This window comes from Stigmatopora nigra, unplaced genomic scaffold (assembly GCF_051989575.1).
Source record: "Stigmatopora nigra isolate UIUO_SnigA unplaced genomic scaffold, RoL_Snig_1.1 HiC_scaffold_27, whole genome shotgun sequence".
NCBI lineage: Eukaryota > Metazoa > Chordata > Actinopteri > Syngnathiformes > Syngnathidae > Stigmatopora > Stigmatopora nigra.
The window spans coordinates 2,093,886-2,111,914 of record NW_027551606.1 but is presented as its reverse complement, the minus strand read 5'-3'; the positions used below and the strand labels follow the sequence as shown (position 1 = coordinate 2,111,914).

At 36.8% G+C, this 18,029-nt stretch overlaps 1 protein-coding gene across 1 annotated transcript in view; it reads left to right on the top strand.

Annotated features, from left to right (window-relative positions):
* The first annotated feature begins 9,349 nt into the window (after positions 1-9,349).
* The window catches only part of nkd1 (NKD inhibitor of WNT signaling pathway 1), a 33,509-nt gene continuing 24,829 nt past the window's right edge, over positions 9,350-18,029 (top strand). Inside the window, exons 1-3 of the mRNA XM_077711721.1 lie at positions 9,350-9,551; positions 9,654-9,686; positions 9,840-9,946. Coding sequence (XP_077567847.1) covers positions 9,527-9,551; positions 9,654-9,686; positions 9,840-9,946 — 165 coding nt within the window. The 5' untranslated portion in view covers positions 9,350-9,526. The remainder of the gene's footprint in view (positions 9,552-9,653; positions 9,687-9,839; positions 9,947-18,029) is intronic.

Sequence of the window (18,029 nt, the reverse complement as noted above, 5' to 3'; positions counted from 1 at the left end):
AAGTGCGCCTTATAGTCGTGAGGCGCACTTTTCTTATCTTAAATTTTATTTTATTACATAAACCATAATGTCATTGCAGATTATAGTTGATATTTCAATCGGGTTGCCTCCCAACAAGGTGTTTATTAATGGCGTGCCGCATGTACTTCCTCCTCCGCCTGATGCAGAATGACATCGCCTTTGACCTCCCCCTCATATAACCCCCACCTCGATGGCCTGGAACTGCCACTGTTGTCTGTGGGAACGCCATTTCATTACGTTGGAGATGAATTGTCTTATTGTGGAAAGCTCTAGTAGAGTTGGCCCTGGACATTGGAGGAATCATGCGGTGACCTGGCTTTAAGGGTCAGTACACACACTGTTTGGAAAATATCTCACGTAACGCATCGCTGGGCTGACTCGGAGTCGAGGGCCCTCTCGCAGCCACGCCAATGAAATAAACAAGAGGTGGCGAACGCCGAGTGAGATGGCGTGTAATGTCGTCAAGATAGTTTGATTGTGAGCGGTGATTGACAGACAGCAGCTATTGCTGTAATATTTTGTAGAAATGCAAGTTCGTATCATATTTCTTATGAGCGTTGAGCACCTAGATAACAAATTGGACATCATTTTTTGAAATTTGAAATACTACTATATCACCTCATAATGCACCAAATTTCATTTTTTAAGACTTTTAAGGCTACATTTAGAATAGTCTAAATGCAGAAATACACTTTTTGTAATATTCATTTATTAATTTATTCCTTTTGCTGTTTCACAGTTCAAGTGTGAACTGAATTAAGACAATATGACAATATGCAAAGTTATAATCTAGTGCACCAGTGTCAAAGTGGTGGCCCGGGGGCCAAATCTGGCCCGCTGCATCATTTTGTGATGCCCGGGAAAGTAAATCATGAATGGCGACTTTCTGTTTTAGGATCAAATTCAAATGAAGAGTATAGATCTATATTAATTTTCCTGATTTTACCCCTTTTAAATCAATAATTGTCATTTTTAAATCATTTTTTTCTGTGTTTTTAGTTCAAAAATCATTTTGTAAAATCTAAAAATATATGAAAAAAAACTCATTTTTTTAGATCTATAAAAAACGGAATATTCAGGACTTTTAATCCATTTATTAAAAAAAATATCTAAATATATCTAAAATGGTCCCGCCCAATGTGAAATCAAGTTGACGTTAAAGCGGCCCGCGAACCAACCCGAGTCTGACACCCCTGATCTAGTAGTTCTGATTCAAATATCACTTTAAAGCCCACCTGTAAATCTGAAGGGGCCCCTCGATTGATAACTTACTCAGCCTTACCCTGGCCCCTCCCACTTCATATAAGGGGCCCCTTAACACACATTGAAGCCGGGTCCTGTTCAAATTTGATTGGCTACTGTTTCCTTAACAATTTTAAATCTACAGCATAGAATTTTTATCTTTCTCTGGGATTGGAACAAGGTTTTTTAAGTAATTTTTCTTCCATCTCGTGACAAATACGTTAAAATTAGGCAATGCAAATTATAACGTCAATGCCACACGAACTCAAAATGTGCGTTAAATTCCGAAAATCCAACCTAATTTGAATATATTCAACAAAATGTGACTTATAAAAGCCTACGACTGTTAAAGATAAACATATCTGATTCAGGTCACTTCAAGTTTTGGGTTCTGAACATAGTTTTGTTTACTGTTAACAGACGGGCATGGTTATAAAAGCATTGTAAAGACTTAAAATAATAATTTCACCAAACAAAATACATTTGTGTGAGGCAGTGCCCGTAGCTACTCGGCAACAACAACAAAGACAAATTTGTTTCTGTATGAAAGCAATAAAAGCAACACTTTCTTCAGTGGCTATGAAGTGCCTTCTCACATCTATCCATTCTCTGAATCGCTTATCATGAGCAAATAAATAATAAAGCACATGTTTCCTTTTACGGCACTTTTTCTGGCGCAAGTGGAAAGTCGGCCTTGAAGAATAAGACATTAATAACACAACAAAGACATTGGCTGCGTCGCTTTTCTCCCTCCAGCTGGCTTCTCTCGCTCAAAGCTGGAATTTTCTTTTTTACATTGTTGTAGAGCCCCCAGAGGGAAACCAAAGCTATTTATGAAGACCCTACACATGCACGTATATCATGTGGCCAAATTTGTCCCACTTACATCGTATATCTTAGGTCCTTTCGCACTACTTACGGAAGCTTAATATTTATTTTTCCCTGCGTAAATTTCATTCGATAAACCGTGACTTACAAATTAAATTCCACCCGAAACTAGGCTTAAAAGTCAACTTTACTCATATTGTTTATCATAATTGTGTGTGTGTGTCTGTGTGTGTATATATGTTTGTATAATAATATATATGTATGTGTGGGACAGCTCGTAATGAGTATAAGCGTGAATGGTCATTTGTCTACTTGTGCCCTGCGATTGGCTGGCCACCAACTCTGGCCCAAAGTCTCCAGCACCCCCGCGACCCTAGTGAGGATGAACAAAAATATTAAATAAAAAAATACAACAACAAAATACAACAAAAAATACAACAAAAAATACAACAAAAAATACAACAAAAAATACAACAAAAAATACAACAAAAAATACAACAAAAAATACAACAAAAAATACAACAAAAAATACAACAAAAAATACAACAAAATACAACCAAAAATACAACCAAAAATACAACCAAAAATACAACCAAAAATACAACCAAAAATACAACCAAAAATACAACCAAAAATACAACCAAAAATACAACCAAAAATACAACCAAAAATACAACCAAAAATACAACCAAAAATACAACCAAAAATACAACCAAAAATACAACCAAAAATACAACCAAAATACAACCAAAAATACAACCCAAAAATACAACCAAAAAACATTCAACAAAAAATACAACAAAACAACAACAACAACAAAATACAACCAAAAAATACAACCAAAAAAATACAACCAAAAAAAATACAACCAAAAAATACAACCAAAAAATACAACCAAAAAATACAACCAAAAAATACAACCAAAAAATACAACCAAAAAATACAACAGCAAAAATAATCTCTACATCTAATCCACACAAAATCTAGTATACTGTTATACTGTATTTAATGTCCTATAGTCAATACATGGGTTCACAGAAAAATCCCTAAATTAACATTAACCCTCTGCAAGCTCTTTGCTTCTTTTTACAGTTATAATATCAGATCATGGATTGGTCGCAGGGTTGGGTGTGAATTTTGCAACCGAAATAATGCTGAGCCCCTCCCCTTCTTCTATTTAACCCCTTGCTTCAGCATGAGTCTCTTTGAAGCCGTTCTATCCTGGTGGCTGCTCTTATCTCAGGAAGCCATTAGTTGATCTCCCTTTCTTTTCTTTCAATAGAGTCAGCTTTTATGGCCCAGCAAGCTTTTTTGGAGAGCTTCCTTCTCCTCAACTTTACTGATCACCCACCCTACCCCACCGCCCATCCCATCCCATCCCCGTCTCCCCCTTCTATATCCTCACCCCCGCAACACATGACAGCCTGTGTAATTAATGAGCATCATAAACCCTCTCTTTTCTATTAGCTCGCCATTAGTAAACCTGGCAAGCCTGTCATTTTGGACAAAAACACACAGCTCCTTCATTTGATCACCACATCAAAGAGGGAACCCCACTGTTTTGGGCTGAATACACTAATTGTGTCCTCGTTCTGGAGAGCCCCCCCCCCCCCTCTACCGCCCCAACACCGCTTCAGAAAGTCAGCTAGAGCTCAGGGCAGATCGTAGCCATGTATTGATTTGGTCATTCTACAAATGCAGAAAACGATACTGTAACTGTCAATCATTTCATTTCTAATACCGCCAATGGCTTCAGGTGAAATATAGTCTACGATCTAAACTGGTCGCCAGTCAGTCGTAGGACAGACACTCACTCGCACAAACTCAGTGGGAATCAAACATTTCAACCCATAGAGAGGACATCTTTTCACTAATCTGTAGTCCTACAAGTGCAATCAGTGGATTACAGTCAGGCTGTTTAACCTGGGCCTGGGTGGGTTTTCTCTGGGTACTCCGGTTTCCTCGCACATTACAAAAACTTGCATGGTATGTGGGTTGGACACTCTAAATCGCCCTTTGGTATTAGTGTGAGTGTGAATGGTTGTCTGTCTCTTTGTGCCCTGTGATTGGCTGGCCACTGATTCAGGGTGTGCCTTGCCTCTGTCCCAGAGTCAGCTGGGATAGGCTCCAGCACCCCCGCAACCCTAGTGAGGATGAAGCGATTCAGAAATGAGATGAGTTGAGATGAGACGAAGACATACCATATATTACAACAGCATCAACGTCTAAATGTAAGCACATAACATTGATATATATTATATGCATCCATTTATGAGGATTGTTCACATGAAGGCACCCAATCAAAATTTCCCATGATATCCTGACTCCTGATTGGCAGAGAATAGAGGCCAGACTTGGAATAGGAAATGAATCAATCATAAATGCCGCCCACTTTAACGTCAACTTGATTTTACGTGGGCCGGACCATTTTAGATATAATATTTAGATTTTTTTTTTCATATATGTTTTAAAAGAACTGGATTAAAATCCCAGAATATTCAGTTTATTTATAGATCTAAAACAATGTTTATTTAAGCTTTTTTAAATATATTTTTATATTTTACAAAATTATTTTTGAACTAAAAATACAGAAAAAATGGCTAAAAAAAATACAATTATTGATTTAAAAGGGGGAAAATCAGGAAAATTAATATCATCTATACTCTTCATTTTAGTTTGATCCTAAAGCAGAAAGTCGGCACTCATGATTTACTTTCCCGGGCCACACAAAATGATGCGGCGGGCCAGATTTGGCCCCCGGGCCGCCACTTTGACACATGCTATAGAGGAAGAAACCATGCTTTTTATAACATACATTAAATGTATTACCTCACTAACTACATATAAAGTTATGCAAATATATGTACAGTACAGTGCTGCACTCATATTTAACATATTAGTAATATTTTGTTTTGATACTCCCCTTGCTGGTATAAAAAACGGAATTTATTGTATTTGAAGGCATGTTTGGCCTAAACCTATTTAAATTTAGCTTTAGTTTAGCAGTGTTTACAATGTCTAAATTGAAATGCTAAAAATACCCACACCCGCATGGGAATATCCCTAAATCTAGGTTTCTGTTGCCATTTCCTGGCATGCTGAATGGGCCGCGCACGTCAGGCGCGCTTGAGCCTCCCGTGCAGACCCTCCGCCTGACACGTTGCATGCTGGGTTGCCACAATGGGCCCCCGAGTGAGGAAGCGACACTGTAGTCCAGCTCCGATTGTCTTGTGTTCTTTACAACAGCTTTTGTTCCTTTGGATAAAAGAGACATGTTGGAGCTTTTTTACGCGCCCAGCAGCTGTCTTTCTTCACTACCACGTCAGTCTACTAAGTTGCTAGGTAGACATGTAATTGGGATAGTTTTATACCACGACTTCAATTTAGAGATGTTTTTTTTATTGGGTTCCATTACCTGTGGCAAAGTGGCGGCCTGCGGGCCAAATCTGGCCCGGCGCATCATTTTGTGTGGCCCGGGAAAGTAAATTATGAGTGCCGACTTTATGTTTTAGGATCAAATTCAAAAGAAGAGTACAGATGTATATTATATTTTCTGATTTTTGCCCCTTTTAAATCAATAATTGTCATTTTTAATCATTTTTCTGGGTTTTTAGTTCAAAAAGCATTTCGTAAAATCTAAAAATATATTTAAAAAAAGCTAAAATAAACATTGTTTTAGATTTATTAAAAACGGAATATTCAGGGCTTTTAATCCAGTTCTTTTAATACGTATATAAAAAATAATCTAAATATTATATCTAAAATAGTCCAGCCCACAAGAAATCAAGTTGAAGTTAAAGCGGCCTACGAACCAACCCAAGTCTGACACCTTTGGTTTAGATGTTTAAAGTTGTGGCCCAAAGGAAAGTACATTTTCAGCATGTTGTACGAGTTTTTGAGATTTTATTTGACCTTTATTGAGTATACGTTTATCAAATTACGTCTTCAGTGAATTCATTTCTCCGATAATTTTGATCATCTGTCTCAGATGATTGCGAATTCAATTTAATTTTAGTTAGAAACATGAAGTCAAGCACATATTTTTAATTTCCCAGGCTACAAAAAAAAATATGGTCGGCTGCAGATGCCTAACACGAAGCTCTCAAGCCACAAGCGGCTCCCGACCAAAATAAATGTTTTTTTTTTTTAGTTTCATACCACATTTTTTCTTCCTGTTCTTTGCATTTTTTTTCTTAAAACACACTCAAATTCACCAGGGCCCATTAAAAACAACTAATAAATTATATTTAAAAATTCATTTGGCAGTTTGGATTTTTTTTAATGCTTCTAATATAAAGTAAGGTGTGGCTCTTTGAGTCACAGTTTAAAATGTTTCCTGTTTGTGTCTAACTTGTTTGCCACCCAAAATCTAGAGGTAGCCAACCAATCACAGATAACTTCAACTTTACAGTTTAAATCCTCAGAGAATACACCCAAACAAATTCCACAAACACCAATCCAGTCTTCGAAAAAATACCACAATAACCCCCAAAATGGCTTCCACCAATACTGTGGATTAATCATAATCACTATCTTTAGGCTTCAAAGATGGATACAGGGGGTGTCAAAGCTACCCCTCATTCTCCCCCATTTTCAAAGGACAGGAAGTTCTTTACATGGTCAAGCGTTTTTTTCCCACAATGTTCGGGTCCATTGCTGCAATAACAACATTTCATCTGTATGTCTGGTTCAAAGGCCGGCCTGGTTCCTCTTGGTACAACATGTGATGATAGTCAGAATGTGGGAAAGCGCTGAGTGGCATCCCCCAGGAGGGCCACATGTGGCCATTAGTATTTTAACTTGTGTGAAACATTTTGTATGTAGTTTGTATTTGGGTAAGAAAAAGATTTAAAAGTGAAGCCATTTTTGGGAGGCTTAAAATATCTAACTTGATGCCTTTATTGAGTCATTGTTTCTATCTTGGTCAAATATTAAGACATATTTTAACTCCTGGTTTCATTCAGTTTGGCTCTTTTTGATTGCTAGCTTGGTTAGCTCAATTAGCATTACCCTGTTAACTGTTGAAATAATTTTATATAACATAGGGAAAGAGGATTATAGTCTTTTAAAAAGAAAAAAAATACCATTTTAGGGAGTAAAACCTGGCCAAATTCCACATTTTTTAAATATTTGGAGTAAAATGTAAGCTAGGCTAACCCTATTAACCTTATAACTGTTGAAATAATCTTATGAAACATATGTTTAGAGGTTTATAGTATTTTAAAAAGAAAAAAATAAACAAATCTAGCTTTTTATGGAGTAAAACCTGGCCCAATTCCATATTTTTTAAATATTTGAAGTAAAATTTAAGCTAGGCTAACCCCGTCAACCTTTTAACTGTTGAAATATTTTTATAAAACATTAGGAAAAAGGATTATAGTCTCTTAAAAAGAAAAAAACAACAAATCGCATCCAATTTAACATTTTTTAAAATATTTGAAGTACAATGTAAGCTAGGCTTGCTAATTTAGCTTTGCCAAGCTAACTTTCTGTTAAGACCACAGGCAATTCATTTAGTAATTTGGAAAAAAATAATTTTACACATTCATAATTCAATTTATGTCCTTCATGAGACCTAAAATAATGAAAAATTCACTTAAATTAGCAAACTTCAACACAGAATTTGTCATTAATGATGTCGTGGTACAGTTTCCGCACTTTAGCGCTTGTTAATATCGCTATTTTCCGTGCCCTATAAATAAAATTAAACTGATTTGAGTCATTCATTTATTTTTAAACAGTGAATCTTTTACCACAAAGCCAGTTTGAATCATGTTTCATTAAGATAACGACATGGGATCCTTCAAACGTGACAGAAAACATTGTGTCGATGTAAAAATTGGATGAAAAAGAATATCACACGACAGAACGGGCTAACCGGATCCTTTTTATTCTCATAAAACATACATAATAGCACCTGTTTTTGAATGGGCTTGTATTTGTATGACAGAAATGGGACAAGAAGCATCAATGTCATATTTTTTTTGTCGCAAAGACGTCCATCCGTCTGTTCGTCACATTGCGCCTTTGCTGTCTCCGTGGCGTCTGTCTTTCATTATATATTTGACAGCTTCAAAAGAAGCATGCGCCTCCTTTCATCTGCTGCCTCGGCCCCCTAAAAAAAAAAAGGGAAAAAAAAACACTGTAGATTTTCCAAAAAAAAGAGCTTTTCATGTCAAAGAGCAGATGTGTGCTGACCACGGGCCCCCCTGCGACACCCCACTCATCCCCTGGGAGCCTGGCCTTTAATGCTGATATGCTTGATTAGTAACCACTCAAAGTGTTTTTTTTTCTCCGCTCTTGGGGATTTTAAAATTAAAATTTTATTTAAATCGCTATCGAGTTGGCTGTACAGATGATATAAAACATCAATAACAATTATGACATTAAGAGCTTTTGATTTGATTAATGTGGTACTATTATCTTGTATTATGTTCTAGGATTATATGATTGATTAGTGGTTATAAAAAGGCTTCATATTTTATTTGTTCATTATTAATCAAAATGGCGTGGATATCAAAGAAAGCCAATCTGTTAAATATTTATATTTCAATATGTTATGTCAGTTTTAGTGGTGTTTGGAACTCAAATGATGAGTGGTTGATGGGTTGGCCTCGCAGTTCTGGGGTCATGGGTTCAAATCCAGGCTGGTCTACCTGTGCAGAGTTTGCATGGCCCGCGTGGGTTTTCTTCGGGTACTCCGGTTTCATCCCACATTCCAAAAACATGCATGGTAGGCTGATTGGACACTCTAAAATTGCCCTAGGTATGATTATGAGCGTGAATAGTTGTTTGTCTCATCGTGCCCTGTGATTGGCTGGCCACGATTTTCGCTCTCGTGCGTGGAGTTGGCTGGGTTAGCCTCTAGCACCCCCTCGATAAAGCGGTTCAGAAAACCCATGAATGAATGGAAATTGGATTGGATAACTTTATTCATCCCGTATTTGGGAAATTTCATTATCACAATAGCAAGTGGGTGAGAATGCATATACAGGAAATGCATTTTAGACATAAATAACTACATAATAAGTAAGTTGATAAAAAAATAAATACATGAATAAATATATAAATACATATATAAGCGTGTTGCTAAAAATGAACCCGGGTAGTACCCTATTCTGAAAAAAACTCCTTCTGCCAGTTTCTTGATTTTATTTCTAAGAAAGCCGGATGTGTTTTATTCTGAAAGCACGTGTGCGGATGTTGTTTTCTGTATTGCCTTAGCATCTGGCAACCAGTCTAACTTCACGTCCTCAGATGCTTGTGTGCTCACTCTATTCACGGACGTAGTAGTATACGAGCGTTCCACCTTGTTATCCCCCCTTTTTACCCGGACTTTTTTTCGGATATCTCTCTTTCTCTTCACCCACCCTACATTTTTACGGTTCTTTTTGGACTATATTACTCATCTGATGGTGTGCACCGATGCCGAGAGATGGGTAAACTGCACTCGAAACATGGTGAGCCTTGTTTTGTGTTCTTCCAACTATCATAGTTGGCGTGCTTTTAGAGTGCTAATACTATCATTTTCTTTCTTTTTATGCTCCAAATTACGAAAAAAGCCGCTATTTGTAAAGCGAGGGAGAGCCCGGAAGGTAAGAAATATTCTTTTACGGAACATTTGGAAGAACTTAATGAAGCTTGATGTGAGAACATGTGCACGGACCCCCCCTTTCTAGTTCTCCCTTCATTTAAATTACAGATCTAACAAATATTATTATATTCATATATTTTTTTTATTTTCTCAGGTGATAGCTTTGTAGTCAATGCTTGTTTGGCTCGGAAAGGATTGGACGACTGGCTGGTAAAGCAGCAGGACTGTCATCTAAAAACCAAGTGCACGTTGACCACCCGGGTGAGTCAAAACCGAGGGTCCCCCTAACCTCCCCTTAACCCCCACCGCACCCCCAAGCCTTTTCATTCCCTTTCTGCCTTCTTTTGTACGTTTTTTTTTTCTTGGGGAGGGTAGGAACTGCACTCCTAAAAAGTTTTCCAAACCTCTCTGGATATTTCATTTGAGCCATGGTACACAAGATATATGGATTTTTGGTCAATATTTTCTTCCGTAATGACTCCTTATTGTATCAATTTTAATAAAATTGAAATAATTCAATATATTTATGGTTTTCCACAAGCACCAGGAGTCAAAACACCTTCTAGATACTTCGTTTACATACGGTACACATGCTAAAATTTAGAATTTTGACATTTTTTTTGTGGATTAAATTTGCAATATTTACATTTTCTGTAATTGGCCTGTAAATACAGTTTGAATCTTATTCATAGAACTTTGGCGTATAGAGTAATATGTCTTTAAAGGCTCACATTTAATATTCCATCTGTATTTGTCGTCTAAAAAAATGCAAAAAAAATTCTGGCCCTAGTTTTGTGACCAAAATGTCCCCAAAAAGTGTGTCAGCATTGGCAAAAGGACTTTGCTTGCTTGACATATATATATATATATATATTTGGTATATGTTTAGTTACTGTGTTGCAAGGCCAAGGGTTCAAACCCTGTTTCTGACCTCTCTGTATGGAGTTTGCATGTGTGGGTTTTCTCTGGGAAGCCCGGTTTCCACCCACATCCCCAAAGCATGCATATGTGGTTCATTTTAACACATTGAATTGACTCTAGTTGTTTGAATGTGAAATTATGTTTATTTTCTATGTGCATTGTGATTGGCTGCAACAGTTCAAGTTGTATACATAGGATAAACAGTAATTAAGATTAATTGTAATAAAAAAATGTATACAGACCAAGATCAAGCCAAAAAAACGTCATTTAGATTAGCACTAGATTAATAAAAAATCACTTCATCTCTAAACTTGTTAACATTTGAATGAAAAACAAATATATATTTCATAGTACTGTGTAGTACAATATGTAGTAATGAAAAACAAATATATAGTACATAGTACTGTGTAGTACAATGTGTAGTAATGAAAAACTAATATATAGTACATAGTACTGTGTAGTACAATGTGTACTAATGAAAAACAAATATATAGGACATAGTACTGTGTCGTACAATGTGTAGTAATGAAAAACAAATATATAGTACATAGTACTGTATAGTACAATGTGTAGTAATGAAAAACAAATATATAGTACATAGTACTGTGTAGTACAATGTGTAGTAATGAAAAACAAATATATAGTACATAGTACTGTGTAGTACAATGTGTAGTAATGAAAAACAAATATATAGTACATAGTACTGTGTAGTACAATGTGTAGTAATTAAAAACTGTGTAGTACAATGTGTAGTAATGAAAAACAAATATATAGTACATAGTACTGTGTAGTACAATGTGTAGTAATTAAAAACTGTAGTACAATGTGTAGTAATGAAAAACTATGTAGTACAATGTGTAATAAAGAAAAACTAGCACAATGTAGTACAATGTACTATAGTACATCTTGCTTTTAGGATTCCTTGCCCAAATTTAACAGATTTTTCCTTAGCGTTTATATAAAGTGTTATTAAAGCGTTTTAAGTAACATTTTGGCTAATCCCGCTCATAAATGAACACACCACGGTGAAAACGTGCCATCATTTTGAGTCATAATTAAGCCTCCTTTTTTATGAAAGGGTGGATTTCAACCATCCACTTTTATCTCTGTCGAAATCCAACATTTTGGATGGAGGTAGCTCGGAATTTTTTTTGCATGCTTGCTTGGCGTGTATAAATGTGTATTTACTTGTTTGGTTTCTCAAGAAGGGGGGAAACAAATGGCGCTTTTCAGCCTGTATAAAAAATCCTTTATGAAAAGGACGACAATAGATCAAGCGAGAGTTCAAAGCATTTCGGGGTGACAGTCTGGTGACACGTAAGGATGGGAAAAGCCAAGGAATGTTGGTCATGCTCGGCATTTTTGTCTTTTGGCTTTGCTGTTGATACGCACAGTGTTGTTGTTGTTGTCAAGTGAGGGGGAAATCCTTTGGAATTGCTTCTGAGGAGCTTTAAAGCCCCTTTGGTTGGCATTGGCGTTCTCCAAACGCTGAAAATCGGTGGTCGTCATAAAGGAATAGTGGCATAAGGTTCCCCCGCCACCCACGTTTTGTCTATCTACTGATTGCAGCTTGCAAAAACAGCTTTATTCTTCCCATGAGGAGGAATTTGGGATTTCTGAGGCTTGTTACGCTTCGGAAAGGTCACACGGTTGCTTTTTGAAGCAACAAGATGTAATAATTAGCCTTTGCGATAGGAGTGTTTATTGGTGTGTTAGGGGAAGACCATCTAATCCGGCGGGTCGAAAGTCCTTCGTGGTATTTCATTATGGTTGTTTTTGAACGCCTCACCGTTAGAGAGGTTGTCCATCTGAAGCATAAATGGACAGTGTTGTATTTTTAGGAACTATGGGCGCAAGTTCATTGGTAGAAGCATTCTATGCAGAATGATGCTCATTAAAGATATTGGGTTAGCCGAGCTTTGATGATAAAAATGGTTTCATTGTTTAAGATGCTTGTTTTCGATTGAGATTATTTCACTGGAGTTCTTTGAGGGACTTTTAGTTCATTTTCTCGGAAGACTTTTTTGTGCAGGATGCCATGTTAGACCCGCCCCCCAAATTTCTGGTTATTCGGCGAAACTTAAAGTAATCAAAAAAATTGATAAGCAAACCAACACATATTTCTGCCTTATATGGCATGAAATATGTTATTCTTACTCACAGACTCTGTGTGTCTGTAATTAACTTTGTCTAAATCTGTGCAGGGTGCCATGTTAGACCCGCCCACCAAATTTCTGGTTATTTAACGAAACCTAAAGTAATCAAAAAATGTGATCAGCAAGCCAACACACTTCTGCCTTATATGGCATGAAATATGTTATTCTTACTCACAGACTCAATGTCTAATTTTGTGCAGGGTGCTATGTTAGACCCGCCTACCAAATTTCTGGTTATTCGGCAAAACCTAAAGTAATCAAAAAGTTTGATCGGCAAACCAAGACACATTTCCACGTTATATGGCATGAAATATGTTATTCTTACTCACCAACTCAATGTGTGCCTGTCATTAACTTTGTTTATTTTTACGAACAATGATGTGATTGGATAATAGATAGTAGCATTCATTTTTACTAGCTTGTCTTATTAAAACAAAAGTATTTGCACACAACTAACTGAGAGTATCTTCTATTTTTTTGTTTTGTTGCTATCTTTTCAAACAATAAATATTCCCTCCATTTTCAGATATAGTCTAGTATGTGAAAACTATATTTATATTTATACTCTATTTTAGACTTTTGCTTTACAATTCTACCATGCAACATTATTTTGCCCCATCCAACATGGACGCCATAATCCTTTGAGTTCAAAACATGAAGAAAGGTTTCTCCTTTTTAAAAATATGTATATGCATTGTTTTTTATACTGTATTTTAGACTTTTGCTTTACAGTTCCTCCATGCCACATTATTTTGCCCCATCCAACATGGACGCCATAATCTTTTGAGTTCAAAACATGAAGAACAGTTTCTCCTTTTTAAAAATATTTATATGCATTGTTTTTTATACTGTATTTTAGACTTTTGCTTTACAATTCTACCATGTAACATTAATTTGCGCCATCCAACATGGACGCCATAATCCTTTGAGTTCAAAACATGAAGAAAGGTTTCTCCTTTTTAAAAATATTTATATACATTGTTTTTTATACTGTATTTTAGACTTTTTCATTACAATTCTACCATACGCTATTTTGCCCCATCCAACATGGACGCCATAATCCTTTGATGTCAAAACATGAAGAAAGGTTTCTCCTTTTTAAAAAAATATTTATATGCATTGTTTTTTATACGGTATTTTAGACTTTTGCTTTACAATTCTACCATGCAACACTATTTTTGCCCCATCCAACATGGACGCCATAATCCTTTGAGTTCAACACATGAAGAAAGGTTTCTCCTTTTTAAAAAATATTTATATGCATTGTTTTTTTCTATTATATATTAATATGCATTGTGGTTAATAGCAAAGACGACATAACTAAAAGCACCACAACATATGAAACAATCATTATTGGTGTTGAATATATATTTATACCTTTTATGACTAGCATTAACGGGACTTAGTGGCAGCAATGTGGTATGTGGCGGTGATGCGACAGTGACTGAGCTGTCTTGGCAGGTGGGTCTTGACATATGACATTGGGGTCATGTGATACCCCGCGTGCAGCCTGTTGTACCTCCCCCTCCCTTATAAATATCACGTTGTGAATTATGCGCATCCTAGATGTAGACCTTGAACATCTCACAACAGTGCCCATTCTCTCAACCCTTTTTCAAATGTTTGCGACATTGTCAAGATTTTTTTCTCTTTTATATTCCTGCAGGAAAATACAAAGTCAACCCCCCGCCTGTTTAAAATCCCCCTTTCCACCCCCAGTTGGTGCTCCCTTCTGCCCTCGTAGACTCCATCTGTTTGGTGCGTTTACCCGGTGGCCTTGTGTTGCCGGATGAAACGAAACGGCGTTTGAAAGTGGGCACTCCCAGGGGCGTGTTCCCATTGACAAGTGAGGTTCCACATGTGTACTACATACATACAAGGATCTCCTTTTCGTATTATTTAATTAAAATAAATACTTTTTTTCCAACTGGTGCCGTAGCTCTAGATGCGTTTAGATTAATAAATGTTAATCTGAATTGTTTGTGCACTTTAGATTGTGTAAATATGTAAATACACATGTTCATTTTTTCACAACCATGTTCTATTCCTACGGCATTCATTCCTGTCGATCTGGGCCAACTGCTCTTCTTATTAATGATTGCAATTCCCCTTATTAAGACATTTAAAAAAACTGCAAATGCAAAACGGCATGTTTACTTACATAAGGCGCACTTAAAAGTCTTACATTTTCTCCAAAGTGGACGGGGGGCTCAATCCTGTATGAACTAAATTCAAGATTCTGTAGATGTTGCTGTATGTGATGCAGACAACTTGACTGTCTGGGTACATTGCTTGCTGACAGGGTATATTTCTATAGTGAAAAGGCATGTCAAGTTTGTTTACAGTTTAGAACTGTGGTTAGAGTGAGACGATCACACTTCCCGACGAATCTATTTTAAATATATATAGCATATAAAAGACTTGGCACTTTATATTTAGTTGAGTATTTACTGTAAATTACATTGAGCTAGCCTTTAACAAGCGATCAGCTGTTTATTTCCACGCCCAATAGCAATATCATTGTGGAAATTGAATTTTTTTTACTGGAATAGGATTTACAATCCCTCATAAAATTTTTGGAATCACCAGATTGGGTGAATATTCAAACCCAATGGAAAATCTGTGGAGGAATCTGAAGAAAGTCAGATTGATGGAAAGATTAGTTGTGTCTTTGAATGATTATAACATATTTTTTGCATTGGAATTTAGGGATTTATCATTTTCCCAACTGTTCGGTTATAAAAAGTAAACATTACTGACTAATGCTCTTTCTTCTTAATTTACTTTAGTTTTTCCTCCAGTCAGAAAGTTGCCATTTGAAATAACCACTGATTGAAATGACCAAAAAAAAAAATTAAATAAGAGATGTTGCCATTAATGTAGTACAGTGTTTTTAATAGCAGTGTTCTCGTTACCTCTGCGTCCTGCGTCTGATACGCACAGTTTTTCTTCCAGACGCACAATTTCAAGTAATGTGCTTTTTTCGGACGCAAAGAAATTTTTATCAAAAAAAAAACCAAAACACATATATCCGATAGCAAACCAATTTATTCCACATAATCTTTGCGAAATAATTCTCGCGAGACTAGCAGACACTAGCAGACGAAGGAGAGAAAGCGATAGCAAGAGTTTCGTAATAGTGTAAGAAAGATAAAAAAATGTTTCAGAAAAAGCAAAACAGTCTGGATAGTTATTTCGCAGTTAAAAATACAACTAGTAAGAAAAGAACTGCAGAAGATTCGATCGATGATCATGAAGCAAAACGGGGGAAGCAAGGAAAAATACGCACATTTCAAAAGACTTTTGGCTGCAAAGAGAGGAGGATCTACGAGCTGAAAGACTAGTACAATGATAAATAAACCCTAACCCTAAACCATATAATAAATAAATTAAATCTGAATGTTTATATATCGTTGTTTATGTTTTATTTGCATCCGTAGTATGTTGGGACTCGTGACAAGTTTCCTGGGACGCACAGTTTTCAGACAAGCGAATCCCTGGGACTCGCAGTGTGCCAATTGTAAAATTATCACTGTAATAGTCGAGGTCAAATAAGGGGACAGTCTTGACAACATTCTATGCTGTACGAACATTCATTCATAATCCAACGGGACATTTGTTTTTATTTTTCCCATGTTGCTTTCACATTTGCAGTTCGTCTCTCATGTAATCTTAAGAAAGGCAAAAAAAAAATCCTCCTTCAAGGCGAGTTGCCGCTAAACAACTCATCCCGCGACGCCACCTGTTCTTTTTCGTTTTATTTGTGAAGCAAAAGGTTTTTTGGGGGGAACACGGTGGCCCCTTTCAGTCGCTTTCCCCTCAGTTTCCACACTCCATAAAAGACAGGTTGTGATTGGCTGTTGTGTTATTGAAAACCACAAAGCAAAGACCTTCGTTAGGATGCCAAAAGTACCTTCAGACGCAAACTTCTTTTTGTATGAGTTTGAATTTTTATTTTTATTTTATTTTTTTTACTACCACCCCCCTTTTCTACCAGCACCGGCTGGCCTCTTTTGACGTATGGCCCACTCCCAGCAGGCTCTACCCCCTCTGTGATCCCATGGGACGAGGGTCTGTTGTTGCGCTTTGAAGTGGCTACGAAGAGGGGAGGGGACAAAGTTTTGAGGCACATTCTAAAGAGAAGAAAAGCTTCAGGCTTTTGGCGAGGAATTGAAGGGAGGGTTGGGGGGGTCTGGGGGGGGGGGGCACCTGGACATAGAGGGGGCCCATGTGATTTTTAAAAAAGTGTTCCCATGAGAGGATAGGTGGAAATGATGTTGCTTGGGGGCAAAGAGCTGGTCATTGTGATAGCACATTTAGTGTTTCATGGCATTAAAAAGGCTCCTACTTCTGATATGGATGAAAAAAATCATAGAAATTAGTTATTTGGAGGAATATTAGTGCATTGTTTTGCAGAAACATAGCGGGTAGATCGCCAATAGGGAAGGAAGTGGTAGTCTGAATGGTATCTAGAAGAATACGTTTTATAGCGTATTAATTGTTCTTTGGTTTGAAACGAGCAGAACTTGATTTTTATAGTACTGTATTTTCACGACTATAAGGCGCACCGCATTATAAGGCGCACCCTCAATGAATGACATTTTTTCCATATATAAGGCGCAATGTCTATTTTGGAGAAAATTTAAGACTTTTAAGTGCGGCTTCTAGTCGTGAAAATACGGTAATTGCTATTGACTTCCAGGTATGAAGCACTCACTACACAGTCACCTCTAGAGCCAGCCATTGTTTATGTTTTGGATTTTTTGTATGAAATCTTGCAGTGGGGGAGGAGCTATGTGGTGGAAGATGTTGTAAATTAAGATGGCATCTGCATATTTAACAGTATTGTTTCAGTTCAGGCGTTTGTGTTTTTTTAAATGTCCGACAATGGTGGTTTTTCGTTTTTGGTTTTCTGTTTTTTCCATATATAAGGCACACTGGATTATAAGGCGCACTGTCTATCTTGGAGAAAATTTAAGACTTTTAAGTGCACCTTATAGTCGTGAAAATACGGTAGTTCAAAACGTCTATGTTGGTCAGCCCGTTTGAATACATATTTGAAATCATCTCGCAGGCTAAAGATAAGTTAAATTTGCATATTCGGCCATATAAAATTTGCAGTCCGATCACCTAGAAAAAATGGTTTTGGAATGTGGTGTGAAACCAGAACACTTTGAGGAAAACCAACTTACAGCGAGAACATCCAAACTGCACACAGGAAGGAAAGAACCTTAATCTCAGAAGTACTGGGCACACATACTAACCAC